Source organism: Cnephaeus nilssonii (genome assembly GCF_951640355.1).
Source record: "Cnephaeus nilssonii genome assembly, chromosome: 9".
Classification (NCBI taxonomy): Eukaryota; Metazoa; Chordata; class Mammalia; order Chiroptera; family Vespertilionidae; genus Cnephaeus; species Cnephaeus nilssonii.
Window position 1 is genome coordinate 38,971,876 of NC_137080.1, and position 12,280 is coordinate 38,984,155.

Here is a 12,280-nt window from a genome sequence, read left to right on the forward strand (position 1 = left end):
TTCATGGGTTGACACTCAACCACTGAGCCACGCCAGCCAGGCTACAATGCTTTTTGATACATAGATGAAACATGTCACTTACTCCTAAATAGAATCTTCTTTTCAAACTATCAAAGATATTTTGCATGTATTTCTATTATGGATTAAGCAAAGCAGAATCCAGTTGCTATATATCTGAGACCCATCTCTGCCACTTACTAATGTCCAATCTTGGTCAAACTACAGTCTATAAATCTCCTTACTTATGAAATGGGAATAATGATAATTGAATTTTTTGAGAGCTAATATAATAATGAGTATGAAAGTACCATTACATAGTTCCCAGGAAATATTAGACTCTATTCTCCCCATTGCTTTCTTCTTATCCCTAAATTTACAAGGTCTTTATTGAAAATCTCTTGAACTTTACTTTTTTTTTTTAATAAGGCTAATAAACTTCTATGGCATTTGTTTAGCTTCTCAAAATAGCCGAAAGGGGAAATTCAAATCAAACATTTAAAATAGTTTAATGTGCCCAGCCAGTGTGACTCAGTGGTTGAGCGTCAACCCATGAACTAGCCACGTGGGATTCTTCCTTTTGAAGGCTTTTATCTACTCTCAAAAGGCGGGTATTTCAGGGGAGGATCTCAATGGAATATTCATCAGCTTTCCAGGACATGGTCTCCACTGATTGGTTGGCGCTAAGGCAGTCATTAGTCATCTCAGCTGTTATCTCAGAAGGAGGTCACAGTTCTATTCCTGGCCAGGGCACATGTCCAGTTACAGGCTCAATCCCCAGTAGGGGCCATGCAGGAGGCAGCTGATCAATGATTCTCTCTCATCATGGATGTTTCTATTTTTCTCCTTCTCTCTGAAATAAATTTTAAAACATTTTAAAAAATGGTTTAATGTGGCATTAAAGAGATCTGGTCTCTTACCAAATTCAAATTTATGCTGTATTTATAAATATAGTGGTTCAAAGTATGAATCTGATGTAGAAAGCATGAGAACAGGGAATATTTGCATACTTTCTTTAAAGTACTTTTAATTCAACAGGTAGTTAGTTCCTTAGTTTTCTGAACTCTTTTTTTCTGATAATGTGAAACGTAGAAGTTGGCTTGGCAGATTCTAATTGGGACTTTGACATTTTCCTGTGTTTTTTTTAAATATATTTTTACTAGTGGCCCAGTGCACGGACTCGTGCACATTGAAAGGAAATTAATTAGAAGAAAGATTTGTGCGGTAATTACATTACTGCAGAAAATTACATTACTGCAGAAAATTACATGTCAAAATAGTATATATAATATAGTATTATAAAATTAAAACACGCATGCAATTGGTGCCAGCAAGAGCTTTATATGTATGTTGCATGCGCAAGTCAACATTTATTTTTAAATTGCCAGTGAGCATCATATGTACCGGCCGGGCGGTTGGTCAGACGGATGGATGGTCGGTCACTTAGCCTTTTATATATATAGATAGATTGATTTCAGAGAGGAAGGGAGAGGGAGAGAGAGATAGAAACATCAATGATGAGAATCATTGATCAGTTGCCTCCTGCATGCCCACTACTGGGGATCTAGCCCGCAACCCAGGCATATGCCCTTGACCAGAGTCAAACCTGGGACTCTTCAGGCAACAGGCCGACACTCTATCCAGTGAGCCAAACTGGATAGGGCTACATTGTTTGCCTTCTTTTCTGTGACCATGAACCAGACCCAAGCAGCCACTTTTATAAACACATTTTGTTGTCATGTGAATAGGTATGTACAAATGTATTACTACTGTTTAAAAAGCAACTCAAAGTACACATCCCCCAGACATCTCAGTAGCAGAACAGCATTTTATATGTGAGCAAAACCACCGGTGCCACTGTCTCCGGCAAACATTGTCTTGCAAGCTTCAGCTTTTTTTCCTGTGTGTTTTTGAACCAGCGTTATTTGAGCAGAAAGATCATGTGACAGTGAATAAGAGACCTATATTTTTTAAATTAATGTACTTCTATCTGACAGTCATTCGATAGGTATGTTGGCATACATTTACCTTTCTGAAAAAAAAGAATTCCATCAAAAATAAATATCCACTGAATGTATCTTCCTTTAATAAATAATAAGTCTTCAGTAAAAAGTGCACATATGTAAGTTGATGCTGTGAATATATCTAAATCTCATTTACCCTGACTGCATTCATTCATTTCATACCAATTCTATATATCTGCTGTCTGAAAAACTGATTTGGATGTGGTTATCAAACCAGTTTCTTGGTATTTTACAATTGAAAATGAATGGAGGGACTGTTTCATTTTTAACCAAGTTCATAATTAATAATTTCATGTTCCGGGAATAAAATTTCTGATTAACTTAAGAACAGAATTATTGATTTATGGTCTGATTAACTTATGGTAGCAGATTTCAAGAGACTATAAACTAATTGTTTCTTTGTTATCTGGATTTTCTAAGTTTTTTTTCAGTGATCCGTGTATTGCATAATTGAAAATGTAGAAATGATGAATAATAAAATGTCTTCATCATAATATGAAAAATGTAATGAACAAAACTAATCTTTGATCGTTGGATGTCCAGTAAGAATAATTCTGAAATAGAACTGTTGGCAGCAAAATGGCACCAGAATGTTACTGGAGATTGGAACTTGGTTCAGCAACCTCGTTTGAGTTCTGGCTAAGAAAGAATTCAGAGCCAAGATTCAAACTATAAAAAAAAAAGTTTATTTAGAAAGTTACAGAGGTAGAAGTGAGCCATAGGGGGCGGGGGGGGAAATGGGCTCAGAAAACAAGTTACAGAGGCAAAAGAAGGGCCCTTGGAGCTTAGGAAAAAGAGAGAGGCAAGGAAAAGGTTCTTAGGGGAAATGGTGATGAAAGGCATGTGTGTTCCATACTAGCCACATAGGGTTCTTTCTCTTACAGGCTTTTATCTACTCAAAAGGCAGGTGTTTCAGGGGAAGAACTCAATGGACAATTCATCAGCTTTCCAGGACATGGTTGGCACGAGGGCAGGTCATTAGTCATCTCAGCTGGTCCTTATGTCAGACATGGCATCGCTTGCCTGGTTTTGCTGCTTTTCTGGGCCTAGAGCTGAAATACAACTGAGACCTAGATATTATCCCTAGGGGTTAATGCTTAAGAGAGTGGTTGTGCTAGGGCCCACATGAGAGTGGCATGAGGCCACTCTTCGGCCCCTTGTTCCTCCTCAAAGGGGGTCTGCCACAAGACTAGTGACATGCCAGGGGAGGAAAGGTCAGGGGAGGGTCCAAACTGCATGACCCATGATATGAAAGGTCAGGGGGTCTAAGTGTGAACCAAATGACCAGAGATATGTTAGGAAACAAAAGGTGACCCTGGGGGCGAGGTCCTTGTTTTCCCAGTTTGCCTGTTGCTAGGCACCCGAGGCTTTCTGCCCTGGTGACCTTCTGTACCTGGCCCATTGTCCTTGCTCTGCTCATGCCTGTCTGCCTACCACGGAACTATATTGATTTACCAATATATTTATATCCACATATAGACAAGGATATGGGGATATATACAAGCCATTCCTGAACTGTGAGTTTCTTGAGGACAATCTATTTAAAATCTTCGTATCTATATTGCTTCACAGAGAACCTGACCTATAATAGAACCTAAATAAATGTTCGTTGTATGATTAAAGAAGGGTAGTATACAAACCACAAAAAGTTCATTAAGAGCTGCATAAATTTTTTAAATGTTAATTTAAGCACTTGAGGCCAAAATATGTAAAATTATACTCATTACCTTTTTTTCTTTTTGAACAACTTTATTGAGATATATTTGACATCATAAAATTAACCGATTTTAACCATAAAATTTAATGATTTTTAGTTACTTTATTGAGTTGTATAATTATCACCATAAATCAGTTTTAGGACATTGTCAAACATGCCCCCTTAAGGTCCTTCATGGCCATTTTTAGTTCCCACCCCAGCCTAGGCAACCACTAATCTACAATTCAAATAAATGGAATGTACAGTATGTGGTCTCCTGTAGCTGGCTCCTTTCACTTAGCTTAAATTTTTTATAAAATTTTTTATATATGTTTTTATTGATTTCAGAGAGGAAGGGAGAGGGAGAAAGAGATAGAAACATCAATGATGAGAAAGAACCATCAATTGGCTGCCTCCTGCACAACCATTACTGGGGTTGAGCCCACAACCCCGAGCATGTGCCCTGACCGGGAATCAAACCAAGGACCTCTTGGTTCATGGGTTGAGGCTCAATCACTGAGCCACGCTGGCTGGGCGTTAATGGTTCCTTTTAAAGTTTACTCATTATTTTTTATTTTGTCCTCAAATAATGGTGAAAGGAGGATTATGGTATGGGTGGCCAGAAGTAAAATGTTTCAGTTAATTAATCCTTGTCCATTAATTCTAGTTAAATGTTTCAAAGAAATACCATACAATAAACATAGTTTTATATATTTACTTCACCATTCTTGTCCTCAGAGAGCTCACTGCACAGATCATAGCAGTCCAGTAGGCTAGCCACTAGCTCCTCTACCTGTTAAGCACTTGAAATGTGGCTAGTGATGTGCTGTAAGTATAAAATACACCCTAGTTTTGGAAACAGTATAAAAATATAATTATTTCATTTATAATTTTATATTGAGTATATATAGAAATAATATTTTGGATATATTGGGATAAAATAAAATATGGTATTAAGATTAATTTCACCTCTTTTTTCACTTTTTTAATGTAGCTCCCAGCAAATTTTAAATTGCACATGTGGCTTACATTATATTTTTATTGGATATCACTGGTCTAGAGTCAGTAAGTGTGTGTATACTCACAGGTACTATAATGATTTTCATAATTTAAAAATGAAGAAATTAAATAAACTACAGTTATATCCTCCTTTAACATGTTGTTTCTTCTTATGGGAATAAAGTTTGGTGAATAATCTAATTATACTAGTACTCCATTATGATGGGTTGCCTCCTCTCTGATTTCTCTCACTGTTTACAAAAGATTGTAGTTCCTTCATTATGCCTTTGACATTTTCATATAAGTTAAAGGAAGTAGGATTCTTGTATTTTAGAATATTAGCACTTAAGAACTGATGTGAATATAGAAGGGAGTTAGAGGTCCAATTATCTAATTTTGCTTTAGTCTATAAATATATTTTAACAGAAGTCCCCTATCTAAAGATAAAATTTGCTTCAGCTTTTTTTTTTTCATTTCCCCCCTCCCCCATTACCCTTAAAAGAGCAGTTCTCATCCTAGCCAAACCGTGGATATAGCGTTGGCCTGAGGACTAAAGGGTCCTGGGCTGCAGGCTCAATCCCCATTGGGGGGCGTGCAGGAGGCAGCCAATCAGGGATTCTCTCTCACCATTACTGTTTCTATCCCTCTCTCCCTCTCCCTTCCTCTCTGAAATCAATTAAAAAATAAAAATAAAGAATATGGGCCCTTTATTTTTTTTAAAAGGCACTTCTCGCCCCCTTAGCTCTCTTTAGGTAGGTTCAGCATCTCTTAGTTCTGTCTTGTGGCAATAGCATGAGTATTTTGAATAGTTTATATCTTAACTTTTATTCTTTAAAAACTGAAACAATTCAGTTACTCCCAACACCTTTTTGTCTTGGTTTTTGTTGCATTTTTTAGGAAGATTATATCACAAATGACATTGGAATATCGACTTGGAAGGAGCAGACTTTTCTCTCCCATGGTGCCTTATTAGCAAAGAGCTGCCAAGCTGCAATGGAATTAGCAAAGCATGATGCTGAGGTTCAGGATATGGCATTTCAGTATGGGAAGCACATGGCCATGAGTCATAAGGTATTTGCACACCCTTTCTCCTTCTCAGTGCTTAAAGAGCTAAAATGATACATCAGAAACCGTTGGCCATTTGGTAAGCTTTTTCTCAAAAAATGTTTATTGTGTGTTTAAAACCTATCAGTCATAGACAGTGATTGTTATATAAACAGTGTGATTGGTGAATACTGTGTAATTTTGACAGAAAGCTGCAGCTTACTTTAACCATATTTGTGATATTTGTCTTTTCTTACCACCTGAAATGGTTCTTGAAAGAACTCTTGCAATTATTAAATTACATGTAATGTTGCTATTTATAGAATGTTTTCATTTTTGTTACAGTTCCCTTCTAGTTTCTTATGTAAAAAAAATTATGGAAAGTTAATGAAATTTGGAAATATACTGAATAAAATTGAAAGCTTTACTTCTAATAATTGATTCTTTTGAATGGGCATAGTAAAATATAAAATGTCCTAAGATTAGCTGTTGTATTGTTTCCTCTATGGATATATAATTGTAAAATTGTATTTAATATATTTATACCTTAAGTGTTACTTAAATAGTTATGAGAAGGGGGAAATATCTGTATCTATAAAAGGCTAATATGCTAAGTGTCCGACCCTCCGACTGGTCCCTTGACGTGCACTGACCACCAGGGAGCAGACGCTCAACACAGGAGCTGCCCTGATGCACACTGGCACCTTGGACCTGGTGCCCACAAAGCAACACTCAGCTTCCCCCAAGTGGGACACAGGCCCTGCACCACCCCGGAGCGACAGCCCACCTAATCGCAGCCAATGCTGCCAAGACCCCCTGGTGCAAAATGTGGCCCACAGCCTAGCTACGTCACGTAGCAATGCCCTGCTAGTCCCTAGCCACGACTAGCTTCCTTGAAGTTTCTTTAGCCCAGGAACATGACTTGCTTTATACCCAGGTGCAAACATTTCACACTTTAGCCAAATGTCTATGAAGTATATTCCTTTGCCTCATCTCATTTGATCCTCTCAGAAGTCCTGGAGTAGGTAAATAGGAGACTTGGTGGAATCCTATTTTCTTTCATTAGCCAGAAAACGGAGATTTAGAAAGTTTAGAAACATGACCCAACTGAAAAGAAGTAAGAAATGGTGGACCCTGGAAGTGACTTCAGGTTTTGTCACTACACAGAATATAGTCAAGCACTGCTGCAGTTAAATATTTTACCCTTTGTTCTCCCTGCGTGATCTACAATAACAATCTGCTTCGTGTTGATATTTACTGCTGTGTTGCTAACAATTACCAGAAAGAGAAGTTGGGGTGCTTCATTGGGCTGGAAAAAGTTTAGCTACATCAGAAAGCAGGTCTAATTAAGCAAGTTTATTCTATATCTATAAAAGACTAAGTTGACTTGCGCATGTGCAATACATATAAAGCTCTCACTGGCGCCAATTGCATGCATGTATTTCAATCTGTCATTGTTGATCGTGAATTTGGTTGACACTTCTATTATAGAGAAAGGGCAAATAGCGATATTAAAATATTTCTTCTAATTAATTTCCTTTGCACTGGGCCACTAATATTAGTATAAATGTAGTATGTCCAGATAATTTTTACATATTTTATTAAATCTTAGGTTAGTTTATTAAGCAAGTATATTTATTAGATGTTTTTGTAAATCCTGACCTTGAACTTAAAGTAAATTTAGAACCTTTATGGTTTCTGCTAAATAAAAAAAGGGATATGTTAAGGAAAAATTATTTTAAAGATTATTGTTAATCATATAAACTGGCTTATTAAAGTACACCTAAAGCCTGCATTTCTTAAACTTTATTTTTCACTATATTACCTAGTACATTCTGTATATGACTAAGACATACTAGTGTATATGCATTTCACTTACTTAACTCTTTTCACTACTTCTAGATAAATTCTGATCTCCAGCCTTTTATTAAAGAAAAGACCAGTGACTCCACGACATTTAATCTGAACTCAGCTCCTGTAGTCTTACATCAGGAGATTCTTGGAAGAGATTTGTGGATTAAACAGATTGGCGAGGTAAATGAAAGTATTCCTATATTAGGTTCCAGTAGAATTAACTGATTTTTAGAACATAATTCATATTTTATGACGATCTAAGACATCAGCCATATAGATCAGCCATATAAGAACTTATTTATATAACAGGTAAAAGTCTTACTTTGTAACTACATTTTAAGAGGTAAAGTGTTACTTACAAGATAGAAACTGCAATACTATGTTTGTTATTATCTGAGTTCTTAGAATACTGCAACACAAAACTAGTGTGTATGGTGAATACTAATTAACTCAGATGATTTTTTTTCTAAAGGCTTTCAAAAATTGGGCTATGGTAATAGCACTACCCTTTAACTGACAGCAATTTTCCATCTGCAAACTCTAGCACAAGCTGCAGAATTCCAGGAGGTCCGTCTGTCAGCTCATTGGGTTATTTTAAAACAAACTTGGACCCTGAATATTCAAGTTCTGAGGCATTATTATGGGGGAAAGCATGGTTAAGTGGGAAGGGTAAAGGGGCCTAAGTTGGCTAAATTTCCCACTTTTGGGACGGGGAAGTTGTGGGTGATGAAAGGAAACTTTTTTGGTTTTTGTTTAATCCAGAAACCCTAGTTCAAAAGTTCTTGCCCTTTTACCTAAAGCTTCACGGAATTTATGTAACTTCATGGTTCTGATTGATTGGGTTAACCTGAGGCTGACACAGGGAAGGAACCAGGCACAGCTGAGGGGGTAGCCACCATGCTTAAAGCAGAGAGTTCCTAAATGACATCTGCATTCAGAAAGATAAGATTTTTGCTCCCCTACCCCTCCTCCCCTTATTGGCTTTCAAAATACTGTCAGCCGTCTTAAAATCCCTCTTATTCACCAGGTAGGAAACAATAGGATTCCTTTCTGGGGAAACTGTCAAGCCCAGGCAATAAGACCTGCAGATGGGAATGATTGAGGCCCCCCAGTAAACTCGCCATGTCCTTGCAGCCCTTCAACAGTGAGGCCCACCAGTTGACAAGCCCCAAAGTATCCAAGTGCAGCACCATAGGTACTAGAGGACCCCTGGGCATTTGAGTAAAACCTCTGCCATAAAAGAATGAGGCAAGGCTCTTCCTTTCCGATCCGTCATCTGAGGTGCAATGGCAGATTTTCATGAACGTCCTTACAGGGAAGACCATCTCTCTCAAAGTTGAACACTTGGATACAATAAAAAAAATGTAAAGGCCTAGATCCAGGATAAGGAAGGATTTCTTCCTAATCAGCAAAGACTAATCTTTGTTGGCAAGCAACTGGCAGATGGACATACTTTGTCTGACTAGGACATTCAAAAGGAGTCCACTCTTCATCTTGTGTTGAGACTTTGTGGTGGTGCTAAGAAAAGGGAGAAGGCTTACACCACTCCCAAGAAGAATAAGCATAAGAGAAAGAAGGTTAAGCTGGCTGTCCTGAAGTACTACAAAGTGGATGAGAATGGCAAAATCAGTTGCCCTCATCAGGAATGGCCTTCAATGAATGTGGTGCTGGAGTTTTTTATGGCTAGTCACTTTGACAGAAGGTATTGTGGCAAATGTTATTTGATCTATTACTTCAACAAACCAGAAGACAAGTAATTGTATATGGGTTAATAAAAGACATGAACTAACATTAATAAAAGAAAAGAATGATTCAAAAATAAACTGATAAAAAGAGGGAACTTAGAAGAAACAGAGAAAGTGTGTAAAAAAAACCACAACATTTTCAAAAGTACTGTAATCAGTATACGCAGGAGATATTAAATCCATAAAATAAGAGCAGGTTATATATTTAAAAAATGACAATCCAAGAATGAGAAATTATGAAATAAAAAATATAAAGCAGAATTTTTTAAAATAGAACATATAAATGAGAAAAATCTCCCAGAAATTTGAATGAAAAGATAATAGAAAATAGAAAAGTTAAGAAAATTAGAGGACCAATTTAAAAAATTCTATATCTATTATGAATCCCAAAAAGAAAATATTGAAAATGCAGACAAAAAATTAACAATGAATTTTTTAAAAGAAAATAAATTTTCTAAAAATTGAAGGACCTAAATCTCCAAATTGAACTGGTGCCCTAAATAATGAATTTTAAAAGATGCATGCCAAATCACATCATTATCAGATTTTGAAACAATGGAGATAAAGAAGATATCCTAATACTTATAGAAAGAAAAAGAAAATCCTATCTGCAAAGGATCAAGAATCAGTTGGTTAGAGCATTGTCCCAGTACACCAAGGTTATGGGTTTGATCCCCACTCAGGGCACTTTTTAAAAAGTAATAATAGTAGTCAGAAAGACCATGGAGACATTGAAAGCTTTAAGACAATGGAGTTTGCTTCAGTATTCAAAGAGAAAATTATTTCCAACTTATAATTTTATGCCAGTCATGTTATCAAGTGAGACATTAAATAAAGACAATTTAAAACAGATAAGCAAGGTCTCAAAAAACTTACCTTCCAAGCATCTTTTTTCAGGGAGCAGGTGAGGTATTTCTATCAAGGCAAGAGAGTAACCAAGAAAAAGAAAGTCATGGAATTTAGGAAGTAGGGGATGAGACATGACATAGGTGTGAGGCAGTGGGAAATCCTAGGACAATATGAAGGGAAGAATAATAAGCTAACAGTGTTGCCAATAATAAGATATGCCAAGAACTGTTCTAATGAGAAATCCGAGGCACCGAGGGATTCACTACCTTGTGCACAGTCACACAGGTAGCACATGGGAGCCAGGATTCAAGCCCATGTAGCCTAGCTCCAGGGCCCATGTCCTTAGAGTAACATGCTACACTGTTTCCAACCCAAGCAAGTTCTAGGCTGATGGCTATGCATCCAGCCTGGATTGGAACAAGAGGACAGAGACCTCCAGGAGAACTATCTCTAAGGGAAAAATGGTACTGAGATTGCCTAATGTACTTGATCATATAGAGAATTTAGGGACAAATTAATGATAGGCACAGAAAAGTAAGGGTTCCTGTTACTATTACTGCAAAAACAAAATTTGCCCCAAAATTTAGCTACTTCAAATAATCATTTTATTGATTCTCTGGGTCAGGAATTTGGACAGTGCACTGAGGGGGTGACTGCTCTGTGATTCCTGGGGCCTCCGCTGGAAAGACCCAGTGGCTGGAAGTGACTCAGTAATGCTGGGGCCTGGGATCGTTTGGAGGCTCCACTCTCCCCCGGCACCTGGGCTGGGCTGTCACGAAAACCAGGCTGCTGACCAGCCAGCCGGAGTGCTCACACATGGCCCCTCCATTTAGTTTGGCTTTCTCACAGCATGGCAGCAGCAGAGTAGTCAGACTGTTTACCTGCCTGATTGGAACTCCAAACGCAAGTGTTCCAGCTGCACCATGCCTTAGGATCAGCCTCCCAAGTCACACCATCATTTCCACGGTCTCCTGTCAATTCAAGGGGAGGGTTGTAGATCTCACCTATCAAATGGGAAGAGTTTCCAAGAATTTGGGGCCCACATTTTAAAAGAGCCACACTCAACATATGGGATAAATTGAGGTAGTTATTAGCGATAATAAAAAAATTTTAATGTGTAAGAAAGGAAATGTAATCAGTTCTCTACATGGCCTAAAAAATATGTATATAGCATAAAATACAAATATTAATTTAAAGCAAAAATGTCATCAATGCAAAGAAGCTAAGGGAAAAATGTATTTTGGTCATGTAAGAAATGGTGGGGGGTAGGGGCGGCTGGGGAGAGGTAAATGGGTGAAAAAGGATACTTATGTAATACTTTAAACAATAAAAAAAAATTAAAAGAGAGAGAGATAAGATCATTTTCCTTACAATTCAGGTACCCCCTACCTCTGCCTAAATTGTTCATGTAAATTACTTTACAAAGTGGGATTGCTTTGAGCTTGGCTGAGAATTGTTTAAATAAAAGGTGGATTTCTCAAAGAAAAAAAAAGAAATGTGATTATTTTTTTCATGGTAGGATCAATAGATAATGTCTAAAATTTAATCAAGGAGGAACAATATTTGAAGATTAACAGCAAAAGAAACAGTTAAAGAGAGGGACACAGGACAGACAGAGTCTGGAGAGTGCTAGGAGTTTTATTAGAAATCTTATATTATTTGACTTTTTAAATAATATATATATATACATTTAGTTTTATTTTAAAACTTTTATTTTAAAATCTTATATACTTTATTACAGTGATTTTACTTCTAGTCATCTATACCAGGAAAAAAAATATCAGAGATTAGGCAAAGACTTTTGTATTAAAATATAGTAAAATACTAATTCTAAAAGGAAGAATGAAAATTATTGCATTTCAATATAGAAAAATGTTAAATGAAGTATCATACAATTGAGATATCACATGACTATTGAATATTGTATCACTAGGGTATATTTGTGTATTTTTTGACAGCTGAACTGAAAATATATATACAGATGGTGTTAGTAGCTCTAATTGAGTTACAGTAGAATACAGATTTACATTTTGGTTGAAAAAATACAGCTAAATATGTTCAGTGAAAGCTAC

At 36.8% G+C, this 12,280-nt stretch overlaps 1 protein-coding gene across 1 annotated transcript in view; it reads left to right on the top strand.

Annotated features, from left to right (window-relative positions):
- Window positions 1-12,280, top strand: part of PDSS2 (decaprenyl diphosphate synthase subunit 2) — a 200,328-nt gene that overhangs the window by 151,515 nt on the left and 36,533 nt on the right. The window contains exons 5-6 of the mRNA XM_079781328.1: window positions 5,614-5,787; window positions 7,663-7,794. Coding sequence (XP_079637454.1) covers window positions 5,614-5,787; window positions 7,663-7,794 — 306 coding nt within the window. The remainder of the gene's footprint in view (window positions 1-5,613; window positions 5,788-7,662; window positions 7,795-12,280) is intronic.